The sequence below is a fragment of the Macaca thibetana genome, chromosome 4 (assembly GCF_024542745.1).
Source record: "Macaca thibetana thibetana isolate TM-01 chromosome 4, ASM2454274v1, whole genome shotgun sequence".
Lineage (NCBI taxonomy): Eukaryota > Metazoa > Chordata > Mammalia > Primates > Cercopithecidae > Macaca > Macaca thibetana.
In genome coordinates, this window is record NC_065581.1 from 154,277,668 (window position 1) to 154,292,604 (window position 14,937).

At 43.8% G+C, this 14,937-nt stretch overlaps 3 protein-coding genes across 3 annotated transcripts in view; 1 reads left to right on the forward strand and 2 right to left on the reverse strand.

Moving 5' to 3' along the window:
- REV3L (REV3 like, DNA directed polymerase zeta catalytic subunit) overlaps positions 1-14,937 on the forward strand; it is a 659,986-nt gene that overhangs the window by 546,522 nt on the left and 98,527 nt on the right. The gene's annotated exons all lie outside the window — the stretch shown is intronic.
- The window catches only part of GTF3C6 (general transcription factor IIIC subunit 6), a 1,097,326-nt gene that overhangs the window by 41,735 nt on the left and 1,040,654 nt on the right, over positions 1-14,937 (reverse strand). The window lies entirely within an intron of this gene.
- LOC126953469 (28 kDa heat- and acid-stable phosphoprotein) lies at positions 4,361-7,580 on the reverse strand. The gene is given in 4 exon segments (XM_050788880.1): positions 4,361-4,536; positions 4,539-4,784; positions 4,787-4,963; positions 7,478-7,580. Coding segments are annotated over 4 exon segments (672 nt in total). The 3' UTR covers positions 4,361-4,390.

Here is a 14,937-nt window from a genome sequence, read left to right on the forward strand (position 1 = left end):
GAAGAAGCATGTCATTTCTCCTTGTATCCTGTAAGCATGGTGCCTTCATAACAAAGTTGCTAAATGAATATTTGATGATGATCCTGATGATTGATAATAAGTGATTTACTGTTAAAGGTTTACCAGTTGCTTATATCAACCCCCCCAAAATACTTCAGATACAAATTTTCTAAAAGGAATGCATTTTGGGAGTGACAGCTTTGCTCTCACCTCGGTACAGGCTCCCGCAGCCTGTCTCAGACCATACCCAGGCACAGCCTTTTCTGTATTTTATTGCCTTCATTTTCCTGGAAGCCAGGGGATTTGGAGGACAATCAAACAGAAGGAAGGAATGAAGGGAAGGAGGGAGGGAAGGAGGAAATGAAAATATATTTCTGTGCATTGTGAATATAATGTACAAGATGTAACAAAATAATAGGCAGATTTTGAAGACATTATAATCTGCTGAGATAATCTGAATATACACAACTGAAAATATATCAAAATATATAAATGGTGAAACCCTGTCTCTACTAAAAATACAAAAATTAGCTGGACATGGTAGTGGGCACCTGTCATCCTAGCTACTCAGGAGTCTGAGGCAGGAGAATAGCTTGAAGTCAGGAGCAGAGGTTGCAGTAAGCCAAGATCACACCATTGCACTCCAGCTTGGGCAACAAGAACAAAACTCCATCTCAAAAAAAAAAAAAAAAAAAAAGGAAAGAAAGAAAGAAAAAAGAAAAAAACTGGTTGAGTAAATAGGAGGAGGAGCTAAATTGATAAGGAGATTTAGGGCTCAGTGTAAATAAATTACAGTTTCTATGAGGAGCTGCTAAAAGCAGTTTAAGGTTTATGAAAAAGGACTTAGTATTCAAACAGTGTTTGAGGAAGATTATTCTTGCCATAATAATATTTATTGAACACTTCTTAAATGACTTACATGCAAATGCCTTACATATTAGCCCATTTAATCTTACAACTACCCCATGAGGAAGACACTGTCATCGCTGTTGTACAGGCAAGGAAACTGAGGCACAGATCCTGGGTAACTTGCTTCCCCAAGGCCCCATTGCTTCTAAATAGCAGACCTGGAATATGAACTCAGGCTATCTGAGTCTAAACCTGGTGTCTCTTCTAACCATCGCATGACATGGCTTGTCTTTCCATAGAGCTATGTATCTGTGTGGGAGACGGAGAGGAGATTCATCAGGAGGTAGTAGTGGTCTAAGGCATGTAGTGATTAGACTGAGCTGGGACTGTGATCACAGAAAAAGCAAGGAAGGGATGAAGCTGAGCAAATTCACATGAGAGAATTAGACTTGCTAGATATATTTGGAAATGGAGGTAAGGGATAGGGAGATAAGGATATTATTTCATTCCAAAAAGATTTATTATTTTTTTGTGACAGGGTCTTGCTCTGTCACCTAGGCTGGAGTACAGTGGCATGATCACAGCGCACTGCAGCCTCAAAACGATCATCCCTCCTCAGCCTCCCAAGTAGCTGGGAAGACAGGTGCACCCCACCATGTCTGGCTATTTTTTAAATTTTTTGCAGAGATGGGATCTGACTATGTTGCCCAGGCTGACCTCCAACTCCTGGACTCAAGCAATCCACCCGCCTCAGCCTTCCAAACTGCTGGAATTACAGGCGTGAGCCACTGCTCCCAGCCCCGCAAAAGATTTATTGAACATTTACTAGGTGCCAGGAACTGTGTTAGGTACTGTATTCGGTTAAGAAACAAGGCGAAACAGATGGACAGAGTCCCTGCATTTATGGAGCAAGATTGTGTTATTAGTGGCTCTATTTGCGTAGAAAACACAACAAACTGGAAACACTGGTTGTTTAGGAGGACTAGATGGAAGCCGAAACATAGAAGAGAAACCGGTTGAATTTTACAGTTCTATTAGAATTTGTCTAAAGGTTTTCCCCTCCTAGACAGGGAGGGAACAAAGGAAACATTGAATTTCAACACATGAATATGTTAACTATTTTAAAAATAGGGTTTTTTGATATAATAAGATCTCATGGTATAAAAAAATGTATAGTTTTTTGTTTACTTTTTTGAGACAGTATCACTCTGTCACCCAGGCTGGAGTGCAATGGCGTGATCTTGGCTCGCTGCAACCTCTGCCTCCCGGGTTCAAGAGATTCTCATGCCTCAGCCTCCTGAGTAGCTGGGATTACAGGCCTGCACCACCACGCCCAGCTAATTTTTGTATTTTTAGTACAGATGGGGTTTCATCATGTTGGCCAGGCTGGTCTTGAACTCCTGGGCTCAGGTGATCTGCCCCCACCAGCCTCCCAAAGTGCTGGGATCACAAGCGTGAGCCACTGCACCTGGCCTATAGTTTTTTGTTTTTTAAAAAAACTGAGATACTGCCAGGCAAGGTGGCTCACACCTGTAATCCCAGCACTTTGGGAAGCCAAGGCAGGTGGATCACGAGGTCAGGAGTTTGAGACCAGCCTGACCAACATGGAGAAACCCCATCTTTACTAAAAATACAAAAATTAGCCGGGCGTGGTGGCTCATGCGTATAATCCCAGCTACTCTGGAGGCTGAGGCAGGAGAATCACTGGAACCCAGGAGGCAGAGGTTACCGTGAGCTGATATTGCGCTATTGCACTCCATCCTGGGCAACAAGAGTGAAACTCCGTCTCAAAAAAAAAGAAACAACTGAGATACTAAGACTACATGCTGTGTACTAACACACACATACACACACACGCCTGTATACGCGTAGACTTTCTGACAATTCGTGCAAGAAACTGGCAAAACTGGACACTTTGGGGAAGGGAATTGGGTGAGAATAGAGGTGGGAGAGAGACTTTACCCTTTTGTACCATTTGTGTTTTTATGAATTCAATTATTGAATATACTTTGTACAAGTATTAATAAAAGCAAATGAGTTTTTAAAATAGCTATCAAAAACCTAGGCATTAATAGAGGTTTTATGGAGAAAGAATCCCACAAGTTTGAAATATTTTACATACCAGCGTGCTTTTCTTTAAGTTATAACTTTTACCAAAATTAACATTCAAAGGAAAATTATATGTATGTGCATGTGTGGTAGAAGGAAACCAATTAAAACTTTGGTGTTTGTGAAAATAAGAGAAAGTATTTTGGCATTTGGCTAATGTGGGAAAAACTCCTCAGCTATCAAAATTCTCTAAATAAGTTTTCAAAAAACGCCTAAGGCAGTTTCACTTCTTACAATAGACACTCTGTTGAAACAGGTTCAGGTGGTGGCCAACCTCCACCCATAGGCTGCAGGGTTTTTGTGCTTTCTTGTAGAACTAACTAATCCTGACATGACAGTTTGTACTGTGTTTTAAATCGGAATTGATCCCCTGGTTCCAAACAAAAGTTGGATGATGAAACCTATTATTGTTTCACAGAATGAGGGCCAATTTGGTTGAACCACGATTCAAAAATTTAGTTTTATTTCTGGAGATATTTTAACTTTCAGGATTCTTTTTTTTTTCTTTTTTTTGAGACAGAGTCTCACTCTGTTGCCTTGGCTGGAGTGCAGTGGCGCGATCTTGGCTCACTGCAACCTCTGTCACCCGGATTCAAGCAATTTTCCTGCCTCAGCCTCCCGAGTAGCTGGGATTACAGGTGCCTGCCACCGTGTCAGGCTAATTTTTATTTTCTATTTTTTCGATAATGTCAAGTTTAATCTGCCAAATATACAAGTTGAATTTGTGGAGCATGTTTTGCCTGGGTGCTGCATGGTAAACACAGGTTTCTTTCTTTCTTTTTTTTTTTTTTTTTTTGAGACGGAGTCTTGCTCTGTTGCCCAGGCTGGAGAACAGAGGTTTCTTGAAATGATCAATGGGTAGGGTTAAAAATAGGCACTAGCCCTGGCCAGGTGGGTAGGAACCGGGCGGGGAAGGGCAGAGAGGCGAGGCCTTGGTCAGACAGGACTGACCAGGGGCAAGCCATGACTCTCGAGGACCCCAGGGGCACAGGCTCCCAGATGACAGCCCCTCTCTGAATGAGCACCCAGGCAACATAGTCCAGGGCTGGCTGTAGCAAACCCGTGAGCAGCTGCCTCCTGGCACGACCACGCCCTTATGTGCTATTTACCAGACAAATGAAAGCTCTTCTTACCTGATCTCCCAGACATCCCCCAGCTGGGGCTCTGAATTCTAAAAACAGCAAAAACATTCAAATGGTTCCATATGAAATGCTGTCCTGAATCTTTCTGTCTCAAAGAGAGCAGCTACCCCTCCCCCATCCCCCCCCACATCCCCCAAACAATTTCTGTGCCAAGGTGAAGAGGAGGCCCCAGGCTGTGGGGGGCTTCTGGCCGTGAGGGGCTGTTGCAGTGGCGCCAGGGCACAGGGTGGGCAAGACACAGCAGAAGTCCCGGCAGCACGGCCCAGGTCCCTGGCATTTTCTCCTGCGGGTCACAGTTGCTTATTCAGGGAGAGTGACTGCATTGGTTTTCCTGACAATGTGGCATTGTCTTTTGCTTTCCTTTCCTCTTCCTTCTTCCGGGCAGCGTCGTCCTGCTCTTTCCGGATGATGGCCACCCGGGCCAGGTCGGCCTTGGTTCCTCTGTCTTCCCGGCCAAGTGCATTTTCATGTAACGCTCTTTTGCCTTCTGCTTCTCAATCTCCTGTCATTCTCTCCTTGAAAGCTCCTTTGGCCCATCCAGATCCAGTTGTGTGAGCTTTTTGGTTGTCTGTGCCACCGGGTTGGGGTTCTTATTGTTGATGAGCCCTTCCACACGTTTGCGCCTTTGCTGGTAGTCATCTTCATCCTCATTGTCATCTGAGTCTAGAGATTTCTTCTCCTTTTGGGGTCACCTGCAGCTCCATCTCCACTTTCTTTTTGCTCCTCTTCTTCCCTGGCCTTCTGCTTCTCAGCCTGCAGCTGCACGTCGATCTCCTCAGGGCTCATACACTGCCTTGCCCGGCCTTTGTGGCCTCCCTTTCTCCCTCCTTTAGGTATCGTGGCTCCAGCGGTGGCAGCTGTGCCTCAAACTGACACCAGAACCGGAATTTTTGTATTTTTAGTCGAGACAGGGTTTCACCATCTTGGTCAGGCTGGTCTTCAACTCCTGACCTCGTGATCCACTCACCTCGGCCTTCCAAAGTGTTGGGATTACAGGTGTGAGCCACTGCACCTGGCCAGGATTTTTAAAATTCTTTTCAGACAGGGTCTTGCTCTGTTACCCTCACTGCAGCCTTGAACTCCTGGGCTAAATGGATCCTCCCCACTCAACCTCCCAAGTAGCTGGGACTACAAACATGTGCCACCACTAACCTGGCTAATTTTTAATTGTTTTTGTAGAGATGGGGTCTGCCTATGTTGCCCAGACTGATCTCAAACTCCTGAACTCAAGCTATCCTCTGACCTCAGCCTCCCAAAGTGCTGGGATTGTGAACCACTGCATGCAGCCACTTTTGGAATATATATATATATATATATATTCCAAATATATGCATATATATATATGCATACCGAGACCAGCTCGATCATGGAGACCCTAACCCAGTGGCATTAGAGGAATTAAAGACACACACACAGAAATATAGAGTGTGGAGTGGGGTCAGGGAGCTGACAGCCTTCAGAGCTGAGAGCCCTGAACAGAGTTTGACCCACATATTTATTGACAGCAAGCCAATGATAAGCATTCTTTCTATAGGTTATAGATTAACTAAAAGTATTCCTTACAGGAAACAAAGGGATGGGCCAAAACAAAGCAAGAGCTCTAGCTATTTATCTGCAGCAGGAACAGGTCCTTAAGGCACAGATCGCTCATGCTATTGTTTGTGGTTTAGGAACACCTTTAAGTGGTTTTCTGCCCTGGGTGGGCCAGGTATTCCTTCCCTCATTCCAGTAAACCCACAGCCTTCAGTGTGGGCGTCATGGCCAACACAAACATGTTATAGTGCTGCAGAGATTTCGTTTATGGCCAGTTTTGGGGCCAGTTTATGGCCAGATTTGGGGGCGTGTTCCCAACATGTCCCCCTTTTTTAGTTTTACAAAGCGATAAAAGTAGTCACAGTGAGCTACTTCTCGCAGGAGCTGGGATCCACGTCTGCAGACTATACAAAGACAAACAACACAGATTAAAAGCACAATCATCATTGAAATCACAGAGCATCCAAAAGTGTCTTTATCTATTTTTTTCTTTTTCTTGAGATGGAGTCTTGCTCTGTCACCCAGGCTGGAGTGCAATGGCACGGTCTCAGCTCACTGCAAGCTCCGCCTCCTGGGTTCACGCCGTTCTCCTGCCTCAGCCTCCTGAGTAGCTCGGACTACAGGTGCTGGCCACCACACCTGGCTAATAGTTTGTATTTTTAGTAGAGATGGGGTTCACCATGTTAGCCAGGATGGTCTCGATTTCCTGACCTCGTGATCCGCCCTCCTCGGCCTCCCAAAGTGCTGGGATTACAGGCGTGAGCCACTGCGCCCAGCATCTTTATCTATTTTAATGGGTTACTAGCTGTTAATCTGTCTGCAGCTCCTTCAAGCACTCCAGTTCCTGGCATTAAGGTCAGGTGTGCCTGGGATGCTTTAGATATTCATTCTTTTGATTTTGCAATATCCAAAGACAAGTTTGTAGAGTGTCCTTCTAGATGCTTTTTTATTCTTTCCCAAATTTTGATCTTATTAAGAGCCATTAATAGTTTCCACAAATTCTTACATTTAGCTCCTACAGTGGGCCATATGATTTGAGGCTGAGGTGCCACTATACTGCCATGTCTCCAGATAATAGGAACTCTTGCCGTATTTCTTACCATTTCCCCATGTGACCATTTTGTTCAGACCAGCTGAACATAGTGTGGCAGTGGCACGCAGACTGAGAGGTGCAATTCAAGCTAAACATCCCCTTAGGGGACCAATCAATAATGATTCCATGGGAATCATTTCACAGCACCTCTTCCTGTTCTGCAATGCAATCTTCCCAAACAAGTATGTTCATTATTTCTGGCCAGGTTCTATTCTGTTGGCAAATAGGTTTTTGATGGCGGTATACCTCAATTATAGGAGCAGAGTTATTATGGTAAATACTGAGATCAGAAAACATGTGTAACTGTGTCATAGAGTGATTACATCCAGGCATTATTGCCAGCCAAGATTGATGAATATTCCCAGTAAGTATAATTGTTCTCTGTGTCAGCCCTTGTTGAAGGAATACTCATGGCAATGGTGATCACTGCCATTATAGCTATCATTAAATTATTCATTGTGACTGGTTGTCCTGCTTTCCTCAGGTTTTCTTCCACCATCTGTGACAGCTTCTTGATCAGTCCCCAGGTGGGTGGCTGTGTTCGATGGGTGTTGCTCATGACAGTTGGGGTCCTCCTCAGCGTCAGTCTCAACATGGCTGCAACCGGGGGGTCCTCGGGATCCTCTAGGAATCTCTTCCTCAGCATCTGGCTCATGATAAGGCTTCAGGTGTCTTGATGGTATCCAAATCGACTGTTGATTCAGTCCTGGAGAAACACAAGCATAACCTCTACCCCAAGTTATTATTTTACCTATTTCCCAACTTTTTGTTATCAGATCCCGCCACCAAACCAGTTGTTCTGCTTCTGTCTTTGCAGCTGGTTTCTGTAGATACTGTTCAGCTGCTGAGAGCATCTGGCCTTTAGGCAGGCTCAAAAAATTTAAAGTCAATAATGTGAGATTCAATTGCATACGGGGTATCCCATAGTCCCTGTTTTCCCCCCTCTGCTTTTGCAACTGCTGTTTTAGGGAGAGATTCATTCTTTCTACTATGGCTTGTCCTTGAGAATTGCATGGGATACCAGTAATGTGTTTAATATTCCACATAGAGAAAAATGTAGCTAGAGCTTGGCTAGCATAGCCTGGGGCATTATCTGTTTTAATAGAAGCTGGAATGTCCATCACCGCAAAACACTGCAAAAGGTGACGTTTAACACAGGCGGAAGACTCTCCTGAGTGGCATGTAGCCCAGACAAAGTGAGAGAACGTGTCCACACATACATGTACGTAAGCTAGTGTCCCAAACGGGTGAACATGTGTGACACCCATTTGCCAAAGAGAGTTAGGTTCCAATCCTCAAGGATTAACTCCTCCTGTAAAAGATGAGGAAGGCACCATTTGGCAAGCTGGGCATCGCTGGATAATAGCTTTCGCTTCTTTCCAGGTAATGCTGTATCTGCGTTTGAGACCAGAGGCATTAACATGGGTTAAATTGTGAAAGTGTCTAGCATTAGATATTGCAGTAGCAAGTAGGTGATGAGCCATTTGATTCCCTTCAGTCAAAGGTCCTGGAAGAAGTGTATGAGCCCTAATGTGAGTGATGTAAAAAGGGTGCATTCTGCTCCTAACTGCTGTTTGCAATTGGATAAATAAAGTCATCAGTTGTTCATCTGTATGAAATCATAACTGAGCATTTTCTTTTTCTTTTTTTTATTTTTTTTTAGCATTTTCAATTAATTGTGTGGAATGAACCACTCATGAAGAATCAGAAATCACATTAGCAGGCATATCAGAAGCAGTCAATACCTCAATTACAGCTACAAGCTCTGCTTTTTGAGCTGAAGTATAGGGTGTCCAAAAAATTTTATCTTTCAAGCCAGAATAAGAAGCTTTACCATTGCTAGACCCATCTGTAAAAACATTTTCAATTGGTTTAAATTTAGTTATTTTAGGGAGAATCCAATTAGTTAATTTCAAAAATGGAAATAATTTTGTTTTAGGGAAATGATTGAGAATACCCACAAAGTCAGCTAAATGGGTTTGCCAAGTAAGACTATTTATAAAAGCTTGCTGTATTTGTGCCTTCATGAGAGGGACAATAATTTTTCCAGGATCATATCCATGTAATTTAGTAATCCAAGTTCTCCCATTTCCTATCGTAGTAGTGATTTGATCCAAGTAAGGAGTTACAGTCTGTGAATTAGTATGTGGAAGAAAAAGCCACTCTACAAGATCTTCCTCTTGAACAATAACACCAGTAGGTGAATGCTGAGTTGGAAAAATTAGCAAATCTAGAGTCTTCTCTGGATCTATTCTATTTATTTGAGCCTTATGGACTTGCTTTTCGATTAGCTGCAGCTCTGCTTCAACTTCTTTTGTTAATTGCCAAGGGCTAGTGAAACTAGGATCTCCTCTAAGGATAGAAAATAGATTATTCATGGTATAGGTAGGAATGCCTAGAGCAGATCGTATCTAATTAACATCCCCTAGTAATTTTTGAAAGTCATTCAATGTTTTCTTTTTTTTTTTTTTTTTTTTTTTTTTTTTTTTGAGAGGGAGTCTCGCGCTGTCGCCCGGGCTGGAGTGTAGTGGCCGGATCTCAGCTCACTGCAAGCTCCGCCTCCCGGGTTTACGCCATTCTCCTGCCTCAGCCTCCCGAGTAGCTGGGACTACAGGCGCCCGCCACCTCGCCCGGCTATTTTTTTGTATTTTTTAGTAGAGACGGGGTTTCACTGCGTTAGCCAGGATGGTCTCGATCTCCTGACCTCGTGATCCGCCCGTCTCGGCCTCCCAAAGTGCTGGGATTACAGGCTTGAGCCACCGCGCCCGGCCTGTCATTCAATGTTTTCAATTGATCCCTATGTATGGTTACTTTCTGTGAAACAATGGTAGTGTCATTTACTAAGGCCCCCAAGTAGGGGTAAGTAGTTGTAGTCTGAATTTTGTCAGGAGCTATAATTAAACCAGTGCGAGAAATCAAATTTTGCAAGTGATTATAACATTGGAGTAATATTTCTTGAGTGGGACAGCACAAAGTATATTGTCTATATAGTGAATATTGTAACATTGTGAAAATTTTTTATGAGTAGGTTCAATTGCTTGCCCTACATAAGTCTGGCAAATTGTTGGACTGTTTAACATACCTTGTGGCAACACTTTCCAATGAAAACACTTAGCAGGCTGCAGGTTGTTTACTGCAGGAATTGTAAATGCAAACCGTTCACAGTCTTGCTCAGCTAAGGGGATAGTAAAGAGAGAGTCTTAAATCTATGACTATTAAAGGCCAATTTTTTGGAATCATAGCAGAAGAAGGCAGTCCTGGCTGCAATGTCCCCATAGGTTGTATAACTGAATTAATGGCTCTTAAGTCAGTTAACATTCTCCATTTACCTGATTTTTTTCTTAATTATGAAAACTGGAGAATTCCAAGGGGAAAATGTTGGAGCTATGTGTCCTTTTTCTAATTGTTCATTAACTAAGTCCTCTAAAGTCTGCAGTTTCTCTTTACTTAGCAGCCATTGTTCTATCCAAATTGGCTTATCTGTTAACCATTTTAAAGGTGTAGGTTCTGGAGGCTTAACAATGGCTGCCGTTAAAAATGATATCTTCAACCTTGGCGGGAACTTTGTCTTTCCGTTTGAAGCAGTTCCTTAAAACCTTGCAAATTTTTTCCTAGTCCCATACCATGGACATACCCCATTCTTGCATCATATGTTGACTTTGAGGGCTGCATAATGCTCTGGAATTAAAACTTGTTCTCCCAATTGTAATAAATCTATCCCCCATAAAATTATAGGCACAGAAGTTATAATTGGCCAGTTTTGGGACCAGTTTATGGCCAGATTTGGGGGTCTGTTCCATATATATATATATATTTATTTTTTGAGATGGAGTTGTGCCCTTGTTACCCAGGCTGGAGTGCAGTGGCATGATCTCAGCTCATTGGAACCTCTGCCTCCCGAGTTCAAGCCATTCTCCTGCCTCAGCCTCCCAAGTAGCTGAAATTATAGGCACCCACCACCACGCCTGGCTAATTTTTGTATTTTTAGTAGAGATGGGGTTTCACCATGGTTTCACCTGGTTTCACCAGGCTGATCTTGAACTCCTGACCTCAGCCTCCCAAAGTGCAGGGATTACAGGCGTGAGCCACCATGCCTGGCCCAGAATTTTTAAAAACAGCATTATTGAGGTATAACTGACACACACTAAATCACACATATGAAAAAGTGTACAACTTAATAAATTTTGTATGTGTACAGCCATCACCACAATCAAGATAGAAAACATATCCATCACCTCCAAAAATTTTCTTCTGCCTTTTTTTCTTTTTTCTTTTCTTTCTTTCTTTCTTTTTTTTTTTTTTGACTAGAAATGGATTCTTGCTCTATTGCTCAGGCTGGTCTGAAACTTCGGGCTGCACGTGATCCTCCTGGCCTCCCAAAGCGTAGGAATTACAGGTGTGAGCTTCCAAGTCCAGTGGCATACAGGAATCCATGTGATAAAATTGTATAGAACTAAAACACTCAAGAATATATAAGATCAAGGCTTGGCACAGTGGCTCACGCCTGTAATCCCAGCACTTTGGGAAGCTAAGGCGGGCAGATCACCTGAGGTCAGGAGTTCGAGACCAGCCTGACCAACATGGAGAAACCCCATCTCTACTAAGAATACAAAATTAGCCAGGCGTGGTGAAACATGCCTGTAATCCCAGCTACTTGGGAGGCTGAGACAGGAGAATCGCTTAAATGTGGGAGGTGGAGGTTGCAGTGAGCCGAGATCACACCATTGTACTCCAGCCTGGGCAACAAGAACGAAACTCCATCTCAAAAAAAAGAAGAATATAAGATCAAAGGGCCAGATGTGGTGGGCATGGTAGTGGCTCACACCCGTAATCCCAGCACTTTGGAAGGCCAAGATGGGTGGATCATTTGACGTCAGGAGTTAGAGACCATCCTGGCCCACATGGTGAAACCCTGCCTCTACTAAAAATACAAAAAAAATTAGCCAGGTGTAGTGGCGGGCGCCTGTAATCCCAGCTACTTGGGAGGCTGAGGCAGGAGAATGGCTTGAACCCAGGAGGCACAGTGGGCAGTGAGCTGAGATCTCACCACTGCACTCCAGCCTGGGCGACAGAGTGAGACTCTGTCTCAAAAAACAAGAGTATATGATCAGTAGATTGTATCAAGATCAATATCCTGGTTGCGACGTTGTACTCTAGTTTTGTAAGATGTTACCATTGTGGGAAACTGGGTAAATTGTACAGAAGAGCTCTCTGTATTATTATTATTATTTTGAAATAGAGTTTCGTGCTTGTTGCCCAGGCTGGAGTGAAAGGGTGCGATCTTAGCTCAAGGCAACCACCGCCTCCCGTGTTCAAGCAATTCTCCCGCCTCAGCCTCCCGAGTAGCTGAGTTTACAGACATGTGCCTCCATGCCTAGCCAATTTGTGTGTGTGTGTGTGTGTGTGTGTGTGTGTGTGTGACGGAGTTTTGCCCTTGTTGCCCAGGCTGGAGTGCAATGGCCCGCCTCCCGGGTTCAAGCGATTCTCCTGCCTCAGCCTCCCGAGTAGCTGGGATTACGGCCATGCACCATCACACCTGGCTAATTTTGCATTTTTAGTGGAGACTGGGTTTCACAATGTTGGTCAGGCTGGTCTTGAACTCCTCACCTCAGATGATTCGTCCACCTCGGCCTCCCAAAGTGCTGGGATTACAGGTGTGATATTATTATTATTTTGAGACAGGGTGTCAGTCGGTCACGCAGGCTAGAGTGCAGTGGTACAGTCACAGCTCCTAAAGCCTTGACCTCCCCTTCATGTGATAAAGCCATTCTGTATCTTTTTTTTTTTTTGTAGAGCTGGGGTTTCACCATGTTGCCCAGGCTGGTCTCAAACTCCTGGACTCAGGCTATCTGCCTACCTTGGCCTTCCAAAGTGCCTGGGATTACAGGCATGAGCCACTGTGCCTGTGAGACCCCATTTGTAAAAAAAAAAAGATACAGAATGGCTTTGTCATCTTAAGTGTCTCATGTTGCCCTCTTTTAATGTCATCCACCTGCCTACCACACCCTTTATGTGAGTCTATTTCTTTTTCTCGCTGAGTAGTATTCCATTGTGTGGATTATACCAAGACTTGTTTATTCTTTACCTATTATTGACAGACTATGGGTTGTTTCCAGAGTTCAACTATTACAAATAAAGCTGCTACAAAACATTCATGTGCAAGTCTCTGTATGAACATATACTTTCATTTCTCTTGGGTAAATATCTAGGATTGGATTGGCTGATTCATATGGTACATATATTTTTAATGTTTTTTTTTTTCTTTTTTCTTGAGACAGAGTCTCGCACTGTCACCCAGGCTGGAGTCCAGCGGCATGATCTTGCCTCACTGCAACCTCCGCCTCCCGTGTTCAAGCTATTCTCCTGCCTTAGCCCCCTGAGTAGCTGGGGTTAGAGGCGCCCACCACCATGCCCAGCTAATTTTTATATATTTTTTTTATTAGAGACGGGGTTTCACCATGTTGGCCAGGCTGGTCTCGAACTCTGACCTCAAGTGATCTGCCCTCCTCAGCCTCCCAAAGTGCTGAGATTACAGGTGTGAGCCACCGCGCTCAGCCGTATCGTATTTTTAACTTTTTAAGAAACTGACAAACTCTTTCAAAGTGGTTGTACCTACCAGCAGCGTATGAGAGGTCCAGTTTCAGTATATATTCTCTCCAACACGCCAGGCTTTTCTAAAAACATAGTTCCATTGAGATATAATTCACATACCATACAATTTGCACATTTAAAATAAAAAATTGGCTGGGCATGGTGGCTCATGCCGGTAATCCTAGCACTTTGGGAGGCTGAGGCTGGTGGATTGCCTGAGCTCAGGAGTTCGAGAGCAGCCTGGGCAGCATGATAAACAACCCCATCCCTACTAAAATAAAAAAAATTAGCCAGGTTTGGCGGTGTGCGCCTCTAGTCCCAGTTACTTGGAAGGCTGAGGCAGGAGAATTGCTATAACCTGGGAGGCGGAGGTTGCAGTGAGCTGAGATTGTGCCGCTGCACTCCAGCCTGGGCGGCAGAGCGAGATTCTGTCTGAAAAAAATAATAATAATTTTTAAAAAGCCAGGTGTGGTGGCTTACACCTGTAATCCCAGCACTTTGGGAGGCTGAGGTAGGTGGATCACCTGAGGTCAGGAGTTTGAGACCAGCCTGGCCAACATGGTGAAACCCCATCTCAACTAAAAATACAAAAAATTAGCTGGGCATGGTGGCGCATGCTGTAATCCCCGCTACTCGGGAGGCTGAGGCAGGAGAATCCCTTGAACCCGGAAGGCGGAGGTTGCAGTGAGCTGAGATCACACCATTGCACTCCAGCTTGGGCAACAAGAGCAAAACTCCATTTCAAAAAAGTAAAACATTGTTTATTGTATTCACAGAATTGTGCATCTATCACTACAACCAATTTTAGAACATTTAAGAAAAGAAAACCCCATACTATTTAGTGGTAACACCTCATTCTTCTCCCAGATCTTTTCCCCCTAGTCCTATGCACCCACTAATATACTTTCTCCCTCTGTGGATTTGCCTATTCTATACATTTTACATTAAATGGAATCATATGATACAAGGTCTTTTGTGACTTTCTTTCACTTAACATATTAGGTTTTCAGGGTTCATCCATGTTGTAACATGTAGCAGCACTTTATTTTTATTGCTGAATAATATTTAATTGTATGGGTATTTTGTTTATCCACTCATTAGTTGATGGACATTTGAGTTGATTCCACACTTCCATCTTTTAAATTGTAGCCCTTCTAATGGGTGTGTAGTGATATCTCATTGTGGTTTAGTTTGTGTTTCCCTAATTATTAATGATGCTATATGTCTGAAAAAACCTTTATCTTACTTAGGTTTTTTTTTGTTTTTTTTTTTTTTTTTTTTTTTTTTTTTCAGGCTGTTGCCCAGGCTGGAGTTACTTGCAAGCTCCGCCTCCCGGGTTCCCGCCATTCTCCTGCCTCAGCCTCCTGAGTAGCTGGGACTACAACCGCGCCCGGCTAATTTTTTGTATTTTTTAGTAGAGACGGGGTTTCACTGTGGTCTCGATCTCCTGACCTTGTGATCCGTAGCCTCGGCCTCCCAAAGTGCTGGGATTACAGCTTGAGCCACCGCGCCCGGCCCTTACTTAGGTTTTTGAAAGATATTTTCGTTGGGTAGAGAATTCTACATTGATGGCCGGGCTTAGTGGCTCATGCCTGTAATCCCAGCACTTTGAGAGGCCAA